Below are 24780 nucleotides of genomic sequence, written 5' to 3'. Positions count from 1 at the left end.
TAGTTTCTGAGAAGTTTTGTGTAACAAGCTGAATTTTCTGAGTCACTATACAAGCATTTATTTCTATCTATCTTCAATATTTACTCATGTTGCAATAAAATATGTGCTTAGAAATCTTCCAGATGCCATTCCAATAAGTAGGGTGTTTAGCTTTAGTGTAATTGTATTTTATAATGTTGTAAACTGAATGTTGAGATTGAAAGGAAATATTCATTGCCAAAATAAATCCTTACTACAGAAAGTAAATATCTTCCAGAAAATGTTATCAGGGTTGAAAGAGGAATATATATGTATGTATATGATGTCTACCAGCAGCACTGGAAGAAAGCACCTTGATAAAATATTCCGTATATTTTTTTAACCACTTCAAAAATAAGTGCTTCTTATTTCTGGAAAGGCTCAGAAACAAGATCAGAATGTTGAAAGAAAAACAAAGGGAACTGCTAGTAAGTGATTGGTTCATAAGGATTTCTTTATGCTTCTTAGCACCTTGTCATTTAGACAAGTGTTCTGTTTCTGAATATCTGTTATCATCAAGGAAGTTCTTAGGGTTGTTTCATGATAAGAACAAGAAATTATGAATCACGTAGTCTTCTTTTCCTGTTATGCCTTACTGCCTTGCTGGCAACAATAGCCTAAAAGTCTTGAAGTATCAGATGTTGCATGGCTCTTCCATTTGAATTCTTAAGATGTTGCATTCCACATGAGACTAAACATCATCCCTCTTTCATTCTGTAAGAAGGGGATGTTGTCGTGGCAACATAATTTACCTGTGATTTTGTCCCCAGAAGAATATATAATTTCATCACTTGATACCTTGGTGGAAGGAGATATGTACGTATTCTTCATCATGTTTTTTGCATTCTGTTATGAAAGAGTCCAACACATTTTTGAGAAAAGGAAAAATCTTCCTTCACAAATATCAACAGCAAAACTCACATTTGAATACTTGATTCATTTTAATTTATTGGTTAAGAATTTGCATTGTTGTCTTAATTTCCTTTTTTTCGTATCTCAATAAGTTTCAGCATGTATCGTCATTGTATGCAAATATGAGACAGTGAAATTTCCAAAACAAGGAAACTAATTGCCAGATCTAACAATGTAATGAGTAATGATTATTTGTTTGAAACTCACTTGTAATCTTCTGCATCCTTTCTCCTCCTTACTGAATCCTTTCTTTTGTTATTCTTGTGACCATCAGAAATAGTTGTTCAGTTATATCTTAAAATTTATTACTTGATAATATTCAATAGTCAGATGAATATACAGAATTTATTCAAGTTGTAAATTTTATGATTGAAAAATTATTTCTGATGGTCATGAGAACATGCCCTTTCACTTTTAGCTATAAGCAGAGGAGAAAAAAAACCTTTTCTTCAAAGCAACAATTTTGAAAGAGTGGCATCTTTTATGTTGAAAGGAATTTTGAGAAATTTTATGTTTCGAACGACAAAATTCCACAAATCATCATGCTTATCATGAGAATATCTAGTTCATCTTTTATGTTCTGTGGATATAAGTTGTTTTATTGTAATGATATTTGATATCATGAATATTTCACATGTTGATACAGTTCTGATCACTTTCAGCAACTTCAAACAGCATTTAAATCACTGATATTAACAATTTGTGGGATACAGTGTGTTGGCGAAAATTTATTGTTCTTCAATCCTAAGTGCCATCTTGTCTAATCTGTTGAAACTATTGGCTGGTGCTTATCTTCTTTTTATGTAGTTTATAATGATTTATTTTTGTCCTGAGGACTAGTTTTAACAAGCTACTGATTTTTTCGATATTGCCTACATTTTGTACTTCAGGAAATTTGAAGATGTGGTGGCCTCCTGGCCTGAAACATACTTCGCACTACCTCCATACTTTGAAGTCATGCCTTGACTGAGTTATATCTTTGATCATCAATTTATTTTCCTTGTCTTCCAAATGATTATGGTCATAGCCATCAGGCTACTTTCGTTCACCTGCAAATTTCAGTGAGTCACTACAACCATTCACAAAAGGCTACTTCTTGTAGGCTTTTTTTAAAGATACTTATTTCACTTAACCTCCTTATGATGCAATAATGAGTGCAGTACCTAACAGATGGGCATTACTCATTATATTATTGAGATATTACTGATTAATAATAGGCAGACTGCATTTGATGAGTGTATATGTCAAGTGTACATGTCTGCCATTTTTAAAAATTTCGATTTAGAGAAAATTATGTAGTATTGAAAAATACTCTTTGAAATAAGCAGTTGTGATTGGATTTATTTTAATCTGCTAATATAGTGTTGATAGTGCATAAAATAAGTATTATTTCTTATCACGAGTTTATTGCCTGTTAAGTGAATCATGCATAAGATGTCATCAGTTACTTCTAGAGATTTGTACCAAATGTGTTGATCGAGGTCTTATTCTGTTAGAGTTATTTGACATGTAGAGTGAGAAAAACTGTCTTTTACAAAATTTTTCATGTTTAGAACATAATAGATAATTAGATTTATATTCACAGTAAAACAAAATTCTCCAAATTCTAGAAAACAGGTATTATAGTGAAACTCTCTTTGAAGTAATGGGAAGAAGTATTAAATGATACATGATGCTACAATATTGACACATATTGCATATTAGTATATTATAGAGACTCATGGTGTTTCTGTTCGTAGGGTATCTGTCTGCCATACAGCAGCCTCAGGTTCTGTTCTTGGGATGGCTGGCTGATCTCTGTGGGGATATGTCTGGGTATAAAGTGACACTGGGGCTCACTCAGCCTCAAATCAATGGTTCAGAGTGGGGAGGGATAAAGGTGTCTGGAACATGGTACGGATTACACCTCCTCCATTGTGGCTGAGATGGAGAATATGTAGAGCTCTGCCTTCATGGCATAGTGCAATGCACAGGAAAGTGTATTCATGTCTATATAGTAAGGGGTAGAAATGCCACAAGGATTTCTTAAAATTCAATGCTGTCACTTAAAAAGTATTTGTATACTTGTTGAATTAACTGTAGTGACCTATCTTGCAGATTTTTTTGAGGAACTATTTTTCTCTTAGATGCTGATTGTGTCACTAAAGTCACTCTGGTAATTATTCTCAATATTGTATTTTATCATCTAGAGCGAAGGTATCCATGTTTGGGATACTTGCTGTATCAATCATCAGTTCAGTTGATAAGTGAATTATTGAAGTGGTTTCTTCTATCTTTAAATTCACCATATAACAAGGGAAATCAGTTTATGTTCAATTCTATATAATTGTAATTTTATATACTTCTCAAGTGATTATATTCTCAATATTCTAGGCTGCATTTTAAACTTTCTCTTGTAGAGTCAAATGTAAAAAATACCTGGACCAAATTGTTCATCACCATTATTTGTATTTTTCTCTTTTTTTGCAACCTATATATTTGCACTTAATGGTGTTGGAATGGGTATACTCTGTTTCGTTCATAATTCATTTTACTTTACTCATACTGTGCAAAACAAAGTGGTTGATTACAGTAGACAAATTGGGTACATGGATTCTTAATATTTGTCGACAACTGCATCATCAGATATTTTTCCATTTTCAATAACAACGTTCCTTGCAACATGCCCTTCTTCTGTATTTCTGGTTCAGGCAATATGTCAGTAGAAAGATTGTCTCATCTAGTATGTTCTTTTGTATAATGTAGTTACTGTGATTACAACTCTAAGCAGTCAATCCAGCACTACTCGCTGCAGTTTGTCCCATAAGGTGGCATCAGGGTTGCCAGCTCATCATTATTGTATTTGTTGCAAGTTACCTTATCTTCCATCGCCATTGGGCTTGGGCTCAAGCAATATATACTGTCCTTTTGTTTGGCTTAAAGTCAATAAAGTTTGTGCCAGTTGAGAACATATTGTATTATACTAATTTGTTTAACACACTAACTATGCTCCTGGAGCCATCCGGTTAAGATTTTGATCCAGCAATGTCAGTCTTATGGGTAAGCGGAATATAAAATGCATTAGATATTTTCGTTGATGATACAGAGTAACTTTAAAGAAACATCTGATATCAGTAATTTGAAGGTTGTGGTAGGGAGTGTATAATACAGAGTAACTTTAAAGAAACATCTTATATCAGTAATGTGAAGTTTGTGGTAGGGAGTGTATATAATGAGTAATGAGGTGTGGGTGAAATCCGAGAACCAGTTTCTCTTCCACGTTGCACACCCTGCAGATCTTTTTTGGAGGGTAACAAAACTCTGAACCTGGGGCAATTTTCTTGAGTTGCTTTTTGCTGAGTGTGCCCCTGAACAAGATGAAGGGTAAAATTGCCACTGTACTGATGCACCTATATTAATTTCATATCGGTCCATACGTAATCTTATATTGGATCAGTAAAATACCAGTTATCAGTATCAGTAAATTTTATACATACATAAAATTTTGACTAATACTAATAAAGTACAGACACAGAATTGCACTTGTTTCTTGAACATAAACAGTTCATTAGCTTCCTTAATTAAAACATGTAACAGAAACTGAATATTTAGACATTTGGTTTTAAAAATCTCTGCATATAGATTATATGTGTGTATTCATAAAATTAACAACCAGAATGACAGAATAGTTTTTCTTGTATGTATGCATTGCTTGCATTGTAGAATTATTTTCCTGTAGTTTACGGTTATTACAAGCATAAGAAAACAGTTTTTCTTTGTGACGTTTCAGGAGAACACACACTCCTTTCATCAGACATTTATTTTCATTTTGACTAAAGATACAGTTATAACAATGGTTAGTAATTTTTTAAACAAAAATAATCCATTATATAATGGATGTTGTCAATGTTACATTGTTGTAATATAGCAACTTAACTGTGAAAAGAAGCAGTCTGTTTTATTTTTATTTCAGATAAAAAAATTTGATCACATTATTTCTTATTTAAAATTATGAATCCCAAATATCATCAGGTAATTCAAATTCATCATTGTTTTCACAAAGTCTCTTGATGTTTTCTGTTACATAAATTTTAAAGATGGTGGCTTACTCCATTTGTGAAAAAGAAAACTCTATACTGGATCTATGTTACCATTTTCATTATTTAATTTATTCCAGTGTTGTTCTACAATGAACGAAGCTTCCCAGACATTCAACTCTATGTTTCCCGTCAATCATTTTAAAACCCTTCTCTTTTTAATCAAATGATTCTCTTTGATGATGTGAGCTGACAAGCCTGTTCTTGGGTTTAGATTTATAATGTCCAAATCGTGTTCGTGCCATCTTATTGCCATTTTCCTTGCTGTTTGTCTTACATAATCCTTTGAACATGAACAACTTATATTATATATTTCTGTGGTTTCCACATCTGGTAGAGAGTTTCTCATTTTGAATTCATTAAATGTACATTCCAAACTTCTTGGTGATCTAAAAACAATTTTGAAATTAAATCTTCTAAAAATTTCTGCAATTTTATGTGGAATGGAATGCACACAAATTTATTTTCAACAGATTTTTCATCTTCGTCTGTATTCTCTTTTCCTTTAGTTTTCTTGCGACTTGTTTCTTGATTTGGTTTATTCTGTTAGTGTGAAAGCCATTTTCTTTTGCTATATTAAAAAGCCTATCTTCTTCCTGAGAGCACAAATACTATGTTCTAATAATGAGGATATCAAAAATGAAGAAGAAAGGCTTTTTAATATAGCAAAAGAAAATGGCTTTCACACTAACAGAATAAACCAAATCAAAAAACAAGTCGCAAGAAAACTAAAGGAAAAGAGAAATACAAACAAAGATGAAAAATCTGTTGAAAAGAAATGTGTGTGCATTCCATTCCACAAGGGATTCTCACACAAAATTGCAAAAATTTTTAGAAGTTTTAATTTCAAAATTGTTTTTAAATCACCAAGAAGTTTGAAATGTACATTTAATGAATTCAAAGTGAAAAACTCTCTACCAGATGTGGAAACCACAAGAATATATAATATAATTTGTTCATGTTCAAAGGATTATGTGGGACAAACAGCAAGGAAAATGGCAATAAAATGGTACGAACACGATTTGGACATCTAAACACAAGAACAGGTTTGTCAGCTCACATCATCGAAAAGAAGCATTTGATTAAAAAGAGAAGGGTTTTAAAAAGATTGACGGGAAACATAGAGTTGAATGTCTGGAAAGCTTCGTTCATTGCAGAAAAACACTGGAATAAATTAAATAATGAAAATGGTAACATAGATCCAGTATGGAGTTTTGTTTTTCACAAATGGAGTAAGTCACCATCTTTAAAATTTAATGTAACAGAAAACATCAAGAGACTTTGTGAAAACAATGATGAATTTGAATTACCTGATGATATTTGGGATTCATAATTTTAAAAAAATCTGAAATAAAAATAAAACAGACTGCTTTTTTCACAGTTAAGTTGCTATATTACAACAATGTAACATTGACAACATCCATTATATAATGGATTATTTTTGTTTAAAAAATTACTAACCATTGTTATAACTGTATCTTTAGTCAAAATGAAAATAAATGTCTGATGAAAGGAGCATGTGTTCTCCTGAAACATCACAAAGAAAACCTGTTTTCTTATGCTTGTAATAACCGTAAACTACAGGAAAAGAATGACAGAAGTTTACAATAAATTACAGGGCATTTATAGAGGTATTCAATTGGTGAAAGTATTAGTAATTTTGTCGATACACCTATGTAGGCCCACATGTGTCTTTCTACACCTATATCTCATCCTTCGTATATAAGAGGTATGTGCATAATGCTTCAGAATGTAGAGCCATAAACAATTAAATATTTTCGGTGTGTGATGTTGAAGTAATATTCTCTGTTTAAGAGTGTGGAAAAGTAAGTTCCTGTGAGTATTCAGACAGAAAACTCATGGCTAATAGCCCAAGGGGTAGAGATAATGAGTGTTGCATTTGTGGTAGTTTTGAAATAGGCATGCGATCTAAACTACGTATATATTTGGTACAAATCAATGTGGAGAAGACATTTTGCCATCTTGTACATGAATTCCTTCACTGACAAGTTCAAACATTAATTACATGAGAGTATAGTAACACTTATCCATACACTTGAAGAGTTAAATCTAAGGCAGAGTAGAATAAATTATTTTTCAGTAAATGTAAATTTGTCAGAGTCTTCCCTGTGTTGTGGACCTAATTGCAGTCAGAATTTTTTTTGGTTATTCAAAATTCATGTATGAATTACATACATGGCTCAATCTTGTAGAATGGCATTTGGAACGGAAAGTTAAAGAGCATTCAAAATAAGGAAAGAAATCTGCTTTGTTGAAGGCCAAAATTCTTTACCTCAACCTTTTTCAAACTTACATCATTTGCTCAATTTCATTTATGTGACAAAATGTAAGTACTTAGCTATACACCAAGAGAGACAATGCAAGTCACCAGAAAATTAAAGGCACACAGTTTATTGAATATGGTGCTTGGTTGAATGCACCAGTGATATCTGTGCATGCAAGTTTATGACAGTTATGATCGTCATTCCCTCGTATATCTTAAGAAAAACAGAATGTTGAATACATGAAAAGAGGGAAAATATAACATTGCTCAAAAAGGGACGCTATCTTCATCTTAGAAAAACTGGCAATAGATCAAAGAAGTTAATGGAAAGAATCAGGGTGTATTGAAAATGGGGTTGTAGTATTATTGTAGAGATCAATGATATGGTGAATAAAAGTGATTCATCGAAGCCATAGAAGTGTATTGCTGGATAAATGATACTCTTAAAATTCAAAAAGAAAATAATATATACTGCACAAAACAGGATCAATGTTTTGCTGTTATGCTGCTATTGTTTTTTCATCCATCTGGAGAACCATATAGAGGCAATTCTTGATTGGTACACTATCCTCATGTAACTGATGCACCAATTTTATTAACTTGATTCATAAAATGTTGCTGAATCCCACACGTTGGCAAAGTGTTGTTACCTTGTTCCTAGATAAAATCACAATGCACTCAACAAGATCACAATAATTCCATGTCGATCAGCCAAGGTGGCATTAGATGGCAATATGACTGAGGAAATAGTCCATAAGCATTATGAAAAAGACAGGTCTTCCAAACTAAGGCAGATCAGGGCATCAATCACTAAGTATTTTAAATGCAAACATCAGTAGGAATAAACTGGTGAGATGTGAACAAAGAGCACTGCATCACACTTCGAGGACCAGTAGTTATGCTGTATGGCATTAATCTGGAGCATAATGTAACTGTCTTGAATTGTAAGATTATGAATCCAAATGTATCACACAGCCATAAGAGATCTTATCATTAGTGTATTTTCTAAACAAAATGTAACCTACAGGTACTTCAGGTGGAATGTGACGTTTTGTTGGCATTCTAATATTCTACTCCTAATATGAACTGAATGAGGAGTTAGTTTTATTTGTTGTTTGGAGCCTCCCTGATTGGATAGTGAGTTAACACTTGTAATCAGTTTTGCCCAGGTTAATCCCTGAAGCTGGTACATGTATAGGTTTGATATGTGCCTAACATAAAACTGCTGTCAAATACCTTCTATTGCCAGTAGAGATAAATTGCTTGAACCAGTTGACCATAAGATGCCTGAACTTGACTGCCCTTCTCAGGGAAAGAATAAAACTATTTGTTCCTGGATGCAATGTTTTCATAAGTCAAACATAAACGGAGAATGGCTTGTTGCGACTGGTAAATGATGCAGAATGGAACAAAATATCATTTGGAGAGCGTATCATGAGAATTTACCCATTTTGCAGGGTAATGAAGTTAAATATGATAAAATGAAGAGATTTCTTGAACAGGAAGTAATGGTGATCTAAAATGACAGTGGCATGAATTGCAAGACATTTTTAGAGGACAAAAAATTCATTTTGCAGACCTGTCAGGGGTTCAGACCTGTCTTTCTTTCTTATTCTTTTTTGTGAAAGAAGTGATCCACCTTATTATGGAGACAAATATGTGCAAAGCAATGACCAATTTAAATACTTCTTGGGGTGTAGCAGGTGGGACATTTAGATTATCTCTTTAGGAAGGAAGGCAAGTATTGCCTTACAATATATGTTACTGCCCTCACTTGATATCTATGCATGCACACTTTTATATTTGATCCACGTAGCTCCCACTGTGCTGCTTCGAATCTCAGTTTTGCAGTTGCTTATGAAAAGAATTGGATGCTGAGTTGCATACTGTACAATATATTTATTTATGTGTTCTTGGAAAAAATCACATTTTTAGGCCAATGGAAAGTTTAGTCATACTTACAAGGACTCAGTTTGGAAGAATGGAAGCAATCTGAGAAGTAAGTGGTTGTGGTAACCCTCTTGCTACCCTTACAGTCACAATGCTGATTAATATGTATGAAGATGAGCATTCTAGTATCAGGTAAGTTATTGAAATAGCAGATATTATGGTGAGTAATGTACATAAGTTCTGTGGAAAAACTCATGGTCACAAACATCAAAAAATGGCCATGCTGTGAAGTCAACTGGTAAGTTCTTTCATTCCTTGACTCTTGGGGATCAAGGCCTTACAAACTATGATTTTTTCCAAGCAGCCACAATACATTTGTCTGAATTTTAGCGACAGTTATATTAACTTGTAAACTCAATCGTCTTTTCAATAAAACACCTCTACACATGATGGTGTGAGTTCTAGTTAAACTTTGATTACATGCTGACATATGTTTCTTCTCATAGGTGACTGTATGTCTCAGGCAGCACACTGGGGTTGACATTTACCTTCGTATTATGAATGGTATGCTAATGCAGAGAGTGAATTGAAGGAAGAGAGCAATTTTATATTATATTGTGGATGCTACCTACATACTGGCAGAAAAATGGAAACTATGCACCAAGAGAATCGGTGGAGAACAGAAGGTTCACAAGCGTGCCACCAAAAGCTCAAGTCCTGGGTGTGTTATTCATTCTATTTTCACCAGTCTTGATTCATCCTCAGCACCTTGATTAACTTTAAAAGTGGAATATCTGCATTGAATAAGCAAATAAATTTCTGTTATATTTTCTGATGTTCCAATTGACAGAGAAAATGCATGTGCCATTGTTGATGCTTACATCAGCTTTGTTCCTTTTATGCCATACATCTAACTATTCTATAAGAAGCCCTTTTGGAAGAAGATTACATTAAACATTAGCAATTAGGTCTCGCAACACACAAGGTCAGTTTTTATTGGCCTGTATATTTTATGCCCCTTTCTTCCATCATGGCAAGCATTATTGCAAAAGAACTTTGATGCACATTTTTTGTTTTGCAGGTTGTACAAGGCTACTCTGCTTTACAAGACTGTCATCATCTACATTGTGGATGAAGAAATGTTCGATTCATTTATTTTTGGCAATGATAAACACAAATTCTATTTCTTGATATAAAGACAGACCATATTTTTTGAAAAATTACCAACAAAATATTTGATTTAAATTGATGTTTGCTACTTTTACATTACATAGAACGTACATGCATACATTTTGCATGGTTTTCATGTATTCTTATCATGATTAGAATTACACAATGGTGCCAAAATATGTTATTTAAGTGTAACGCTAATATGTACAGTTCTAAATTCCAACGAAAACCTCATGGAATATGATGAACCATAGAAGAAGATACTAATATGTACCAAAATACTTCTCCAACCAAAAGACAATGAGAGCTAGTCATTAAATTGTTTACATATGAAATTATGAGACAGACTGAAGTGTCAGTAGATATATATATAATAACAAAGAACAATACGGGACAGCAAGAAGATTGAATTTGCGAAAGATAGGCAGTGACTACATCAAAGATGTATAAATAACATTGTGACATTTCGTTGTGAATATGAGTCAACGTCAATGTATCTGCGAGGATGGCAATACACAACCGTTTCTAGAAAGATTTACACTTTGAGGATTTGGATACCTTAATCTAATCTCAGGAATTTGTTTATTGGCTAATATCCATGAAGTACTTTTTTGATTTTAACAGTTCATAATGTGGGAGAAACCATACACTCGTGACCAATTCCAATTGCACCTAAGTCGTAACCTTTAGAGAACAGTAACTTCATTGTTCTGAAACCTGAATGTAAACTTCCATCAAGTTATGGCTAACCAAAAATCAGACGTATCATGTACTGGTATTATTATTATTTGTTGGCAAATTAATGGCCAGAATGCTTCTTCTGAAAAACATGCACTTGTTTTCTCTCCCAACCACAGAAATATTTTGAATATTCTGTCAAATCGCATTCCATATCCTTAACCCTTAGACATCGGCTTTGATCCAATTTCGAAGCTTTTTTTCTTTAATTTTCATTTAAAATCTGACAGTTTCTGCAATGTTTCTCTCTCATTTTTATCACTTTCCGTGTCTGTCTTTCATTTTCTGGCAACAATGCCACTTTTTCTGCCATTGTTGCAATCGCTTTGATCCGATTTCGGAGCTATCTTGGTGGTGTTAGCTCAATGGCAGTGCTGTTTCAGGCATGTAATTTGAAATGAGGTATTACCATATTTTTTGGACCATGAGGTTCAGCTTTAAGTTTGTGATTAAAATTTAGTTCTTCACCTTCTTTTGTAATTGAGGATATTTGGATGCATATGTGCAAGAAGAATGTTTGTCTTTTTTCCCCAAGTGTGGTTAACTGATTTTATTGTTTTGCCACCAATTTTCTAAGTTGGTGGGGGCCAAAATATCTTTCTGCTCTATTACATATTGTATAACTTTTAATTTAAATGCAGTACCATGCAAATCTCTTCTGTACAGGCAGCATTGTGTTAAAATTTACTCTAGCACCAAGAGATTGATGACTGAACGTCACTTAAAACTGTTGACTACCGTACACAGTTATAGTGCACTGAGTACTGATAACAGGGAACAAGTGAATTGCAGGTGTGAAAAGCAGTTTTCCCTTTGTATAACATTCCTTACAGGACATTTACCCTTGTAGTTTCACATTGCTTAAATAAGCATTAAAAATGCTTCTATAGTATTCCACCTAATGTTTGCAATATATTCTTGTGAATTTGTTCATTTCCTGGTGGAGGTACACTGCACTGTTGTTTTGATTAAATTTTAAACTGCAGCTCCATTCTTGATTAGCCTATCTGAGCATAAAGTGGACTGAAAGTGCTCTTCCTTTCATCACATGCATGCATGAAATGAGGATGGAGGTGGAAGATTGCTTGTTGTTTACTTTCCTAATTGTGAGATACATTACCCCTTCCGGCCTTCCCCCTTTCTCTCTCTAATGACACTACTAGAAGGAGCCTTAGAATTGACTTATATGAAAACATTCTTGCTAAGTTAAATATGATGATGTAGCCTGTCCGCATTCCTTAGTCCTTTCCCCCAGTTAACCCAAGCATAGAATCTTTTTTACTCTTACAAACTAGCACCAGCTCACTACTCACATTGTGTTTTTCAGATGCCTACACTGTTTTTCCTTGTGTCATCTGTGACTTAGGACAGCTTTTGACCCTATTTTACATTTATATTTATCAGTCCCTTGAACTCTCCACATTACATTAGAGTGAGTCTGTACTGTATCAGCCTAATACCATCAAAATGTAATCTTAACTGTTCCTACATGAAAGCTTATAGATTGAATCCACAGGAACGACTTACATTCTTATAGATTGCATCACGGGAACGATTTTAATTTTAAGATGTATTGAAGTACATTTCAAAATTTTGCATCAAGACCCGAGTTTTGAGTGAATTCTCATTCAATATCTCTTATTTCAAATAGCTTTGTATGGTACATTTTATGGGAAATAATTTTTGAATAGAGTCTTAAGAACAATTTTTATTGATTCAGTGTGTCACTATCTTTATACCCTAATAAGGCAGCATATATAGATCATGCATTGTAAAAGAATACAGATTCAAACAGGACTGATATTTTGTTCATTTTCTGTAACAGTTCCATATTTTAAGCCTGTTAAATATATTATTAAAACACTATATTCTTGTGCAATTACATAATAATGGTAGTGTATACAAGATAATTTTCCATACTAAAGATATTTGAAATTAGGAAACCAATCTAATAAAGTGTAAGCACTCTATTTTAGTTATTATTTTAAATTTTTAGGACACAGTGTGCCACAAAAATGTAAGATTATACCTTGTTACTTTTATGGATCATCAGTTAGAATTTATTATTCTTCATGTTGATTTTTGCCGTAAACCTCAAAGAAAAAATACAATATCGATGAATTATAGTGCTAATAATGTAAATTTTGATAGGATTTCCCTGATGACATGCTGTTACCTTGTAATCAAGTGGTCCCAGGATCGATACCAGGTATAGACACATTGTACAGTGGTTTGGATCCAACTATAAACTATAGTTTCATTTGTAGTGAACCTCTCTGAGCATAAAATGGACCTAAGCAGCAACGATTGTAGATTTTGAGAGATAAATTAAAAGGTCATATTCCTACATATCATTCAACCCTCTAGCTCATTTAAAATTTCCAGACTTGCACTACGAAGATGCATAAACATATTTGTGGACTTGTCGTATGGGCTTTTATGCAGGAACTTACTTTTTTCTTACATGTTAATAGTATTAGGCTGTTACAAAGTTTCACATTCAGTCTGTATAAGTTAGGGTTGAGCTGATAATACTTTGTATTGATATTCTTGCTAATTTGTGCTGATATTTTAGCTGTTAATACTATTCGGAACTCTTACAAATGTTTGAATGTAGTTGTTACATTGTAACATGGTCCATCTACATACCTACATGTCAAACATGTTTTGGGCTCAGTGATGCAGTTTTACATTATTAAGGAATCTCCAGCAATAATATAGTGATTAATATCAGTGCATTAGTGATATCAGCTCTCCATAATTTATATACATGTACAGTTTGAATTGCTTTTCATCGAAGATTGGAAATAGATTGTATTATAAGTGGGAGCCGTATTGAACAGATTAACAATATATTTCTAAATTATCATGAAATAAAATTAAAATCAAAAAAGGTCTTCATGGATTTAAGAGAGAATTTCAGTGTGATAAAATCATGTACTTATTTTATTGAAATAAAGTTCCTCAAAATTTTCCTTTCATAACATTGAGTATGTTTTATTTGTATACAATATGCATTGTTCAATATTTATAGGTTTCTTTACATTAAGTTACAAGTAGTTTTTTTCAGGTCTACAAGCAGATTTTAAGGTAAGCCAATTTATTTATAATTTTTTATGTAGTGTTTATATTTTTGTAATTTGTATTGTGTACATATGAAGCTAATTATTTTCCTTTTAGATACTGCTGTGAGTATATATTATATTATATAAAGTGAAGAATTTATAAATTTATGCGCATTTTCTTCTATATTATACAAATATATCACTTGTATTTGCATTTTATTAAACAGAATAATAACTTGCAGGCACTCTGCATGTACCCTTATATGTGTATGTGTGTGCTAAGGAAGAGAAAATGGTCACAGTTTAACAAATTATTTGTGACATTTTAATATATTCACCACATTTGCTCTTAAAAGTGATGCGTTACAAAATGGTCATTTATCAATTATAAGCATAAAATCTAAAATTTGTTATTTACTTATGTACAGTGAGTATATAATTGTCAAAGACAACGTTTCGGTGGCAACTGCCCGTTGGCTTTACGGAAATCCACATATTGATGAAATATGGTTAGGAATGTTCAAAAAATGGGAAAAACTTGAATATAAAGAAATTGGATTCAAGGTTAACCCAGACATTTAATGGGAGGCAAGTATCATATGCGACTTCTCGTTTGAAATTGAAGGGGAAGGAGGAAAATTGACTCACTCGCAGCCTCGTGCATTTTAGTATATACCAGTTCCAGTCAACATGTGAATTGTGATCGGATAGTAACACAAGTTTTAACAGTTTTTATATGAGTTTTAAGGGATCTTAAAATGTGGGAATAGTCCTGTTTTAGTCATTTGTTATCCTAGCCTTCAACCTGTCCATGTAAAAACCTATATTCTTTCTAAATGACGAAGCTTTGTGGATTTCCATAAAGCCGACTTCTTGACCTGAAGAGGGGGCCAGTTGCCACCGAAAGGTTGTCTTTGACAAGTATGTACTCACTGTACGTAAGTAAATAACAAATTTAGATTTTATGCTTATATATGATAGTAAGTCGCACGCATTCAAAATATGAATTGGTCATTTATCACCCACCATCTAGAACCTTGCAGAATGATATATTTATCCATTTTTTAAAAAAATATTTCCAGAATCAAATCATCTTGATTTCATTACTGTCAAAACGTAAAGGTACATGCACTGATGTTTTTGACACTGGATGTACATTTACTGTGAAAAAATACTGCTCATTTTCTTCTGTAATGCAGAGAACGTCATTTGCTTTCAAGTGGTGAACAGTGCACAGAGGTGTATCGTAATCCACACCATGTATCTTCATTCCCACGGACTTTATGATATCTTTGTTTTGTATACAATTGATTCTTATGTCAATTAAATGCCATTTTTGGCTAATCACTGTGACGAGGGTGAATGAAGATTAGATAAAAAGAAAGGACACTTGTAAAGAAACATCCATCCCCAGGTTGAGTGAGTGGTGAGATTGTAAATATACCACCAAGGGACATATTCTCTCTTGTGGCTAACTGCAGGAAGAACATAAATTCAAGTTTGAAATACAGGGTGTCCACAAAATCTCTTTACAGCTTTCCACATGTATTACAGACACCCTGTACTATGTCAGTTCATGGTGTTTGTTGTATAATAAACTGTAAATATCAAAGTTTTCATTGACATTGCCATTGTTTGTTTTGGGTGCCCCAAAGATGTAGCAGGCAGGATGTGTTGTATGAAAATGTGGTCCACGCAAGAGAAAGTGCAGTGTGTTGCTTGTGGTTCATCGAAACAAACTAAAACAACATTTCAGGACTAATCCCCCCCCCCCTTTTTTCCTTTCTCATCTCTGTCCTACTATCCACAATTTTTTTGAAGATTGGGTCCATGTTGGATTAAGATAACAGTGGTCGCCTACAAACATCAGATGGAAATCTGTGGATTCTTTCATTGTTCAGCGCAAGTGCTTGTAACACTTGCACTTTTTATGTCTATTGACGTAAATGTCAATGTAGCACCTTGTGTAGTGTGGACTGGTGCATTTGTGGCTCTCCAGCAGCAGATCGAATTGCCTTCCTGTCATTCGTGAAAGTGAATTACGAATAGTGTTGGGCGATATATCGTCCTGGTGATATGAACTAGACAGTATATCTTCACGATATTTTGGATATACAAATATAATGTCTGTGATACATCGTCATGATATTTTGGTGATATATAACATGTTGGTGATATATTGTCACAATGTATTTGCGATATATGGTCATGAAATTTGGTGATATATATCATGTAGGCGATATATCGTCACAATATTTTAATGATATATATTGTGCCAACAATATATCATCATGATATTTGGTGATATATATCGTGGAGACGATATTTTCTTAATGATATATCGCAATATCAAATTTCCGATATCGTCTGTCCCTAATCACAAACACGTTCGATGTCTTCATTTGATATTTGTGGGCAACAAACATGAACCCAGTCTCCATAAATTTCTGGTCCCATTGGCAGATAGTAGGACAAGTTGGTGGGGTTTTCTGATAGCTAGCCCTGAAATGTCATCGAGTTTGTGTATCAGAATTTGTTTCGATGAACCACAAGCAATGCACTACGCTTTCTCTTGTGGGGACCACATTTTGATAGAACACAGCCTACTATGTCAGTGGTGGCACCCAAAACAAACAACGGCAATGCCAATTAAATCTTTGATATTTACAGTTTATTACGCAACAAACACCATGAACTGACATAGTACAGGGTGTCCTTAATACATGTGGAAAGTTGTAAAGAGAATTTGTGAACACCCTGTATATCTGCAAAATATTACTAGGCTTTCTGAATATTTTCAGGGTTTTAATTTTTCATTAAAATTGAAAATCCACGATATCTTGTACTTTGAAGTTAAGGGGTTACTTATACATGTACTGGTCAGTATCTTGTTTTCATTAGAATCCTATTCCAGCCACCATCCACTTAATCCATTAATGGTAACATGTATTGGAATTACTATTTGATAAAACGTGATGCATGAAGACCAAAAATCATTATTTGTAAACATGTACGTATATAACATATGCATTTCATGAAGGAGATTTGTCAAAGTATGACAGGATATCCTGCCATTAATGTGTTAAGATTACTTGTTCCGGTAAACCACCATTTTCCAGTTTAATTGTAATTACTCATGTTAGGAGTTTTACTTCTAATCACAGTAATATTACATTTCTCCCTAAGAAGCTTAATCAATCTGAATACTGTTCTCCTAACGTTCCTTGTGCATAAGAAAGAAATTTGTTAGTAAATTCAAAATACATATTTTTTGGTGTATATTTGTGTGAAAGTACTTACGTTTTTGTGATGAAACAATATATTATGTTTTCTCAGTTAAATATTTCTGACGTGTATGTGTGTGTGCATGCAGGAGGAATAAGATTATAATTGATTTTTCCATCTCTTGTGAATAAATGTACTTTTTTAAATTTTTTGCAACTTCTCAAATCGTACATGAAATTAGTGAGTCTCATAATATTCATGTATGTTATATTCCATATGAGACCTCCCAGATATGACAGTGGTAACTTCACCACCTTGCATTCAAGAGGTCCTGGGTTTGATACCTGGTAGAGGCACATAGTGGTTTGGAACCCACTTGAAATTGTAGGTCCACTCGTGTTTAACCTATCTGTGCATAAAGGGAGGGGGGAGGACTTCCATGTAAACATAAGGCCTTAGAAAGCATTTTCAAATGATTACCATGTAATGACTTATGAGTGAAATTTTTGTCTTGTTTCCGGTTGGAAGTTCTGTAATGCTGCAATTTCCTCTGCAGTCATTCCTAAGGAATGACATGAGATTATGTTTCAGGATTTGTTTAGGACAGAAAGTGTGTTAATATGCTCACTCTCTAATCAAAATAGACAAAAAAGACAAAGTAACCTTGCAGAATAGAAATACACTACCCAATATAGTTGTTGCAATGACACTAATGTGATGTACACAAATGTGCTTAATTGTTTATGCTACCCCAGTGTATTCCACAGATGTGCCTAACACTTATGCACTTTGAGCTATTGAATCATATTTTATTGGAGTCTTGTATTATCCAGTAAGTATGTCATTAACTAATAATAGGAGATTTCAGTAAATTGATGATAGAAAGTTAAGAAATGCATCATGCATTTTAAAAAACATAATCAATAAAACATGTTTGTGTAAATCCCATTTGTTCCAGACTTTCTGGAAACAATGTAGATTGCACTTAATGCACACATTACAAGTAAACTTTGTTGCTTTACCAATGTATAATATACACAAAAAATAAAATATTTTCTGTGGTTTTGGTATGTTTTCTTGTGGATTGCATACAAAATAATGCATCTGTACTATACCTGTACCTCCATATTTTGTGGTGTGGGACCTCTCTTCCAGTTGTCCCAGAATTCATGTATGGAGGAAGTAGGCAACATGATTGGCCCATGTGTTTTCTACATGTCATGGCAGGTGGATGAAACAGCCAATATCTGTGCATTTCCCCCCACTCTTATACCAGAAATAACACCATCCTTACTGTAGTAACAAGCATCCACTTGAGAAGCTTTAAAGGAGAGATGTCACATGCAATGACTTTATCCAACTGAAAAACTATTTCTCTCCATTAGCAGAAGTTGTCTGGTGGACTTTGCTGCTCTGGCTTGTGCACTCCACTATGTCAAACCACATTATTGTATGCATGTGTACGTGCCATTATAGTTAATTTCTGCAAGGTTGATTTGTCTCTGCACATAATGCCATTTTCCTCTTCCCTTTCTCCAGTCCTCGTTCGAAGTAGCCACCCACTAAATATCAAAGTATTATGGACAATATTTAACTCGCTCTAAAAATGCAAGGAACCTAATAAGTATGGTAACACTGTTAAGCCTTGTTTCCATGTTAATAAAACAATCAAATGCTGACCAAGGCAAAATTTATTGTAGAAAAAAATATACACTAAAACGTAACGTTTTCACACTCTAACAGGGTCTTTGATTCACAATAACTTGATCAAATTATTGTGAATCTTTGTCTGAAGAAGACCCTGTTAGAGGGTGGAAACTTTTAAGTTTTAGCGTATAATTTTTTCTACAATAAATTTTGCCTTGGTTTGCATTTAATTGTTTTACTAATAAGTATGTTTGATGCAAAGTATAGAAACTTATGGCAAGCAAGTACAGTAGTCAGTCATATCCTTAAGAAGAAAAATACAATAAGAAAATCTTAGTAGTTTCTTATATGTATTCTGTTTTTATATTTGGATCTGGTTCTGACCATCTGTTGTGCCATAAATCTGTTGTTTTTAGACCAAACATTTTCATGAAAAGTAATAAACAATAACATGTATGTATGATTGTATCTACCATTAAACTTGCTCTGCGTTTGTCTTAAACTTATGGAGTCTCATAGAAATGTATTCAGTGATCAAATTCATTGCTTCCCGCATAAATGGAAAAAAAATTGTCTAACCTGCAACAGTTTAAAGTAGCATGATCCAGCTACTTTACACAGTTAGCAGATAATATTAATGCCAATGAAAAATAATAATATTGTCAGTTTCTATCACCACACTGTTGGGTCTCCCTAATAGTGTAATGTTCAACATCTTGTAATATATGATTTGTAGGTTTGATTTCAGGAAGGGCACATTTCATTGGTTTAGATCTGACCTTAAACTGTAGATCCATGCACGAGTAGTTATTTGTGTGTAAAGTATACTTCAGCTTTGCCAAAAACGTTCAAGATCATTTACTTTCAAGTGAAGCCACATACAAGTTTTTTTTGTGATTTCTTGCATGCCTCATAAGTTTTCACGTGATATGCATTGCAATCTAAGGGAGTATACTGATGTAATACATGTTATTGGAGCTTATTTTAGAAAATATTGTGAACACACATTTTTTATAAATAAATTATTTACTTGTGTAAACTTATGGGAAGAACTCAAGTTGCTTGCAACCAGTAAGTATAGCTGCTCATCTCAAATATCGAATAATTAACCTAATTAATATGCAGTTGTTTTATTTATCCATCAAACATGACAGAATAATATACAGGGAAGTGGTGTTTTTAGAACCACCATATCCATGCAAGAAGTTCATAAGTGTGCTTTTTACAATATTCTTTCCTTGATTATCATATCCGCCCTCGCATATAACAAGCTTCTCTGTCATTCAAAGTTTGCTTTTAGAAGATATTTGAGATGAACAGTTTATTAAAGATTGTACTTTACCATATATGTGTGTGTGAATACTTGGATTTTTATGTGCATGAAATCATCTGCTATATTGTTTTACAACTGCTGCAAAGTCTAATTCATAATAGTTTATTACAGTAGCAGTTTTCAGTTATTGTGATGGGTAGTCTACAGAACTGATGGAATCAGGACATAAAAGTAACACACTCCAGGAGCTATGTAATGTGTTAATTTGTTTTAATGTCTTTTTCTGAGTGAAAATTTTAATGTTTTTATTTACTAATGATTCCTTGAATTGAAGTAGTTTGCTATAAAATTGATATGGAGATGTTAGTCTTGAAAATATAAGTGTGATGTAAAAAAAATAAAACTTCTGAAATAATGGAAGTTTAAGCTGGAAACACAAGTTATATGTTTCATGCCAACAGTGTTATTGATATTTCAAGAAGCATTTCTACATTTTATATTAGCCAAAGCTGTCTTTTTTATTCTAGCTATAATGAATATTTGATGTCAATTTTGTTACCTACATGTATGTAGAAACAATGACATATGCAAATATTCATTGTGTTCACAATGCCCACCACATATAAGAATTATCCAAAATATTGACATGATTTGTAATGTTAACAAAGTTGATCTGCATGTTTTTAATTGTTGAAGTGGACAGTTACATTTATGATTGTCTCCATATAGAGTATATGAATAAACTTTTCTGCTTTTTCAGCATGTAAATTTGATTTTGTATTTATATTTACGCTTAATGTTCTTTTTAACACTACAGTTCTCTTGTGTAGGACTAATTTCTTTTAGAAATAATGCTTCTCATAATGTACAAATACAATATTTCATTTGTGAAATCATACATAAACCACTTTTTTTTTCTTCTTTAACACCCATGCATGTGTTGGGAAGTGTTTATTTCCATATATACGATTCATATTCTTTATAATCATAATACCTGCCTGATATTGCATGAATAGTTCTCAAAGATATGATAATTTTCAAAGTTCCTTGTACTTGGATTTATTTTATGGCCTGTGCTAATTTTTTATTGTTGTTGTTATTGACCAATAGGAGCAATTACTCATGTTTCTCATTGAGATATTGATTTATATAATTCGAGCAACAGAATTATTCCACAGACTAGTTCCTAGTTTTAACTTCACTCTATCCTCCCTGCTTTATATGTGCCGTAATATTTAGTTGCAATTATTTTGGGTGATTTTGAATGAAACATCCACATCATTCACCAAACACCCCCCCAGGATATAACTACGTATTTCATAACCTTCCAACATTTACATACATTCCAGTTATGTTAGTATTGTAAACTAAAATGCTCTTATTGAAGGGGCACAAGGGTATTGTGTGAAGTATCCTCCTTTTGAATGACATATCTTTTGCAGACCGTGCTAAGTGAGGGAACAGTGTGTTCATGCAAAAACATTCCCATATTTCTTTCTTATACTATTTTCCCTGGTGGTACAGCCAACAGCAAAGATAATAGTAGGCAAAGTGTTACTCTGTTTTCCACAATGTGAGGTTGAAAAATTGAAACATAAATACTAATACGCAGACGCAAACCTGTGCTTTAGTATCACTATAATTTCAATGCCTAAAAAAGCATAGGATGTAGAAAGAAATAAGAACAAAATAGCAATGAGCAATTTACTCACAATTATCTTTATAGTTGATTGAACATCAGAATTTCTATCAGTTCATTAGTAAGAATATGTAAAATGCTTCTTGTTTTTAGTAGCATATGCAAGATGACCCATTCAAAACTTCCCTATTTTGATTTGGTATTCCTGGAGACTTAATGCACTTAAGTTTTTTTAAAAAAATAAACCAAATAACTTTGAAAAGAGGGATTTTCCAACCAACAGGCAATTTATTTTCAAACCAGCATACTGCCCATGTATGTCCAAGGACATGGAAGAATGGTATCATGAACTTACTAATGCAAAATATTGATACTTTCCTTTCAATTTTGGCATTGTAAAACACCAAGTGTATGTGATTTGTGATCCAAGAATTTTGCATGTACATTATACTGATATAAATTTTTGTAGACTTGTTCAATGTTTCGAATAATGAACATGTGTCATTATCAGAAAACAGTTAGTTATATTTCCACTAACATGTTTAGGTTAAAATAGATAAGAAGTACATAGATAGAAAGTAGAGATAATGTGTCATTTAAATGTGTGAATGAAATTGTGGAGGTAATTTCAGCTGGGTCTTGTTATACCAGAAAATATTTTACCTCTTTTAACATTTTAGTACATTCCCTAACCATGCAATTTTAGCATAATATGAACAGTGTCATGATGAAAACTAATGTTAGTTGAAAAGCCATGTGAGTCTACCAAATGTGTAACACTATAAGGTACATGCAAAATTATTGTATCTGAAATCAGTGATCAATGTGATTACATGGACATTTTGTGAAGAATTACAAAGCATATGTAATCACTAAACTTATTGGATTTTATGTTAATGCATTTAAGCTGATATGCTTCTGTGAGTTAAAACATAGTGGAGAGTGCTAGCTTGAAATATACTGCTTGAAAATCTTTGTACCATGAAAGAGTCTTACATTGCTGATTTTTTTTCCCCCCAGGAACATTATTCTTACTTGCCAATTCACTTTTGCTAATGCGAATCACTTTAGTTTTCCAGTACTAAGCAAAAAAAAAAAAAAAAAAAATACAGGAGTTTGAGGCAGACATTCGGTATATTTGAAACCATGTGCACATTTCAGTTGTAAATGAATTACCCAAGAAGCTACAAATGCCAGTATCTTACTAAAGGTGGAGTCTCTTTGATGTGTTTCTCTCTCTCGCTTTCACTCACGCACTAAAATAGGGATGACTGTGGGTTCCAAATCTTGTTGCTAAAACTATCAGATATCTCAATGGAGAGTCATGGTCTTTGTCTCAATGGAGTTAATCCTATTTATTGATATAATGCATGTACATTCCTGCACGGCAAAAATGCATGAATCTGAAGTTTTGTAGTGGTAAATATATGGTTTATAGTGGTCATGTATACAGTAGCCACTGCATTCTCTTGTTTGTTTGTTGTAGTTTGAGATATTGGTAATTTTAGTAGATTTGTCGTGATTGACACATTTATAGTGACAGGTTAACTTACGGATTAAGCTGAAAGGTCTAAACCAGACCAAGAATTGCTTGTAGATGGAACTAATTATGAAAATACATTAAATTTGAACATTTGAGTCACGCGGGATTAAAACTTGATAACCCACATTCCATTAAAAATTAAGTTAACGTTGGATTGAGTTGCTGTACAATAGTGAATGAAGTTACTTCAGTTGCCGCTGATAGCCAGAAACTCACGGGATCAACTGGGTAACCCATAAGCCACAATGTAACGGACAAACTTTCACCTGCATTTTTCTCTGTTTCATACTTTCGTGTTTTACTCCCGTGCCACTCATTTGATACAATAATACATAGTAAATCAGGATATCTTTCATAAATTATCTCGGTTGGTCTAAAATACAATTTTTTAGATCTATAACAAACATTTCTAGCATTTGGGGTGGTGAGAGTTTAAAATATTAAAAGTTCTGTGTAGAAATGCTTCTTTCTGATTTATATTCCATGAGAATTAATCATATATGTTATACAGTAATTTAGAAATATTTCTTCAATGAATGCAACTTACTTTGAAAGATTTGGATTTCTTTACTTATTTATTTATTCATTTTCTTACTAATGTAGTAGCCGGTGTAGTAGTCCTGTAGAATTCCCATCCTCGCTAACTCCTGCTATGGAATTAGTGATGAAAAGGAGGCAAGAACGGAGGAGTTCTGCGCCCTTGTATATTGGAGATTGGAGTAGTGACCCAGACTGGTCAGATACAGATAGCACTTATAGTTTCCCCAGTAGAAAAAGGAAAGTGAGAAGAAAAACTGTAAAGAAAGTTTCAAAGACTCCTGGAAAAAGCTCAGTAGGTATGTAGTGGTGTGCGGCTGTGTATGGGTAATATGTATCATTTAGTTCTTGATTCAGTTGCTCTGTGGTAGTATTTCCATATCAATTTGTGTAGTTATGCATCAAATACTTTAAATGTATTGTGCACAGTTTTGAAACCATGTCTTCGTATTTCATGACTGTGTACAAAAGAACATTTGTTTTTACATCTATTATTAAGTATAATTTATTTCAATAAATTCTTTTTGCACCACTTGTCATAAACAAGGTTGGTTCAAACAGAAACCAAATTTGTGAAAAAATGGTCGATGTGCAGTATTTCTCTAGAGCAATTCTTTAACATTAATTTTTTGTTCGTTGTATCAAGCCATGTGTCCTTTCATTTATAATTTATTTTTTATAGTTTCTGTGTTCATAATTGAACTTTCGTAATTTTATATCGGATTTGCAGAAATCAGTGGAACCTCGATTGTACATTTCTCAG

General features: G+C 33.1%; 1 protein-coding gene across 5 annotated transcripts in view; it reads left to right on the top strand.

Moving 5' to 3' along the window:
* LOC145978858 (serine/threonine-protein kinase VRK1-like) overlaps positions 1-24780 on the top strand; it is a 79371-nt gene that overhangs the window by 48441 nt on the left and 6150 nt on the right. For 3 of the 5 annotated variants that reach the window (XM_083111740.1, XM_083111741.1, XM_083111739.1), the window contains exon 11: positions 24084-24316. The exons of 1 other annotated variant lie outside the window; for it this stretch is intronic. In XM_083111740.1, coding sequence (XP_082967866.1) covers positions 24084-24316 — 233 coding nt within the window. Of the gene's footprint in view, positions 1-10261; positions 14068-24083; positions 24317-24780 lie in introns of those variants that run through there. One more of the 5 variants, XM_083111743.1, reaches the window with a different exon arrangement.

This window comes from Lepisma saccharinum, chromosome 25 (genome assembly GCF_977018435.1).
Source record: "Lepisma saccharinum chromosome 25, izLepSacc3.1, whole genome shotgun sequence".
In the NCBI taxonomy this organism is placed as follows: domain Eukaryota; kingdom Metazoa; phylum Arthropoda; class Insecta; order Zygentoma; family Lepismatidae; genus Lepisma; species Lepisma saccharinum.
The sequence above is the reverse complement of the archived record's forward strand: the minus strand, read 5'-3'. Positions and strand labels throughout refer to the sequence as shown.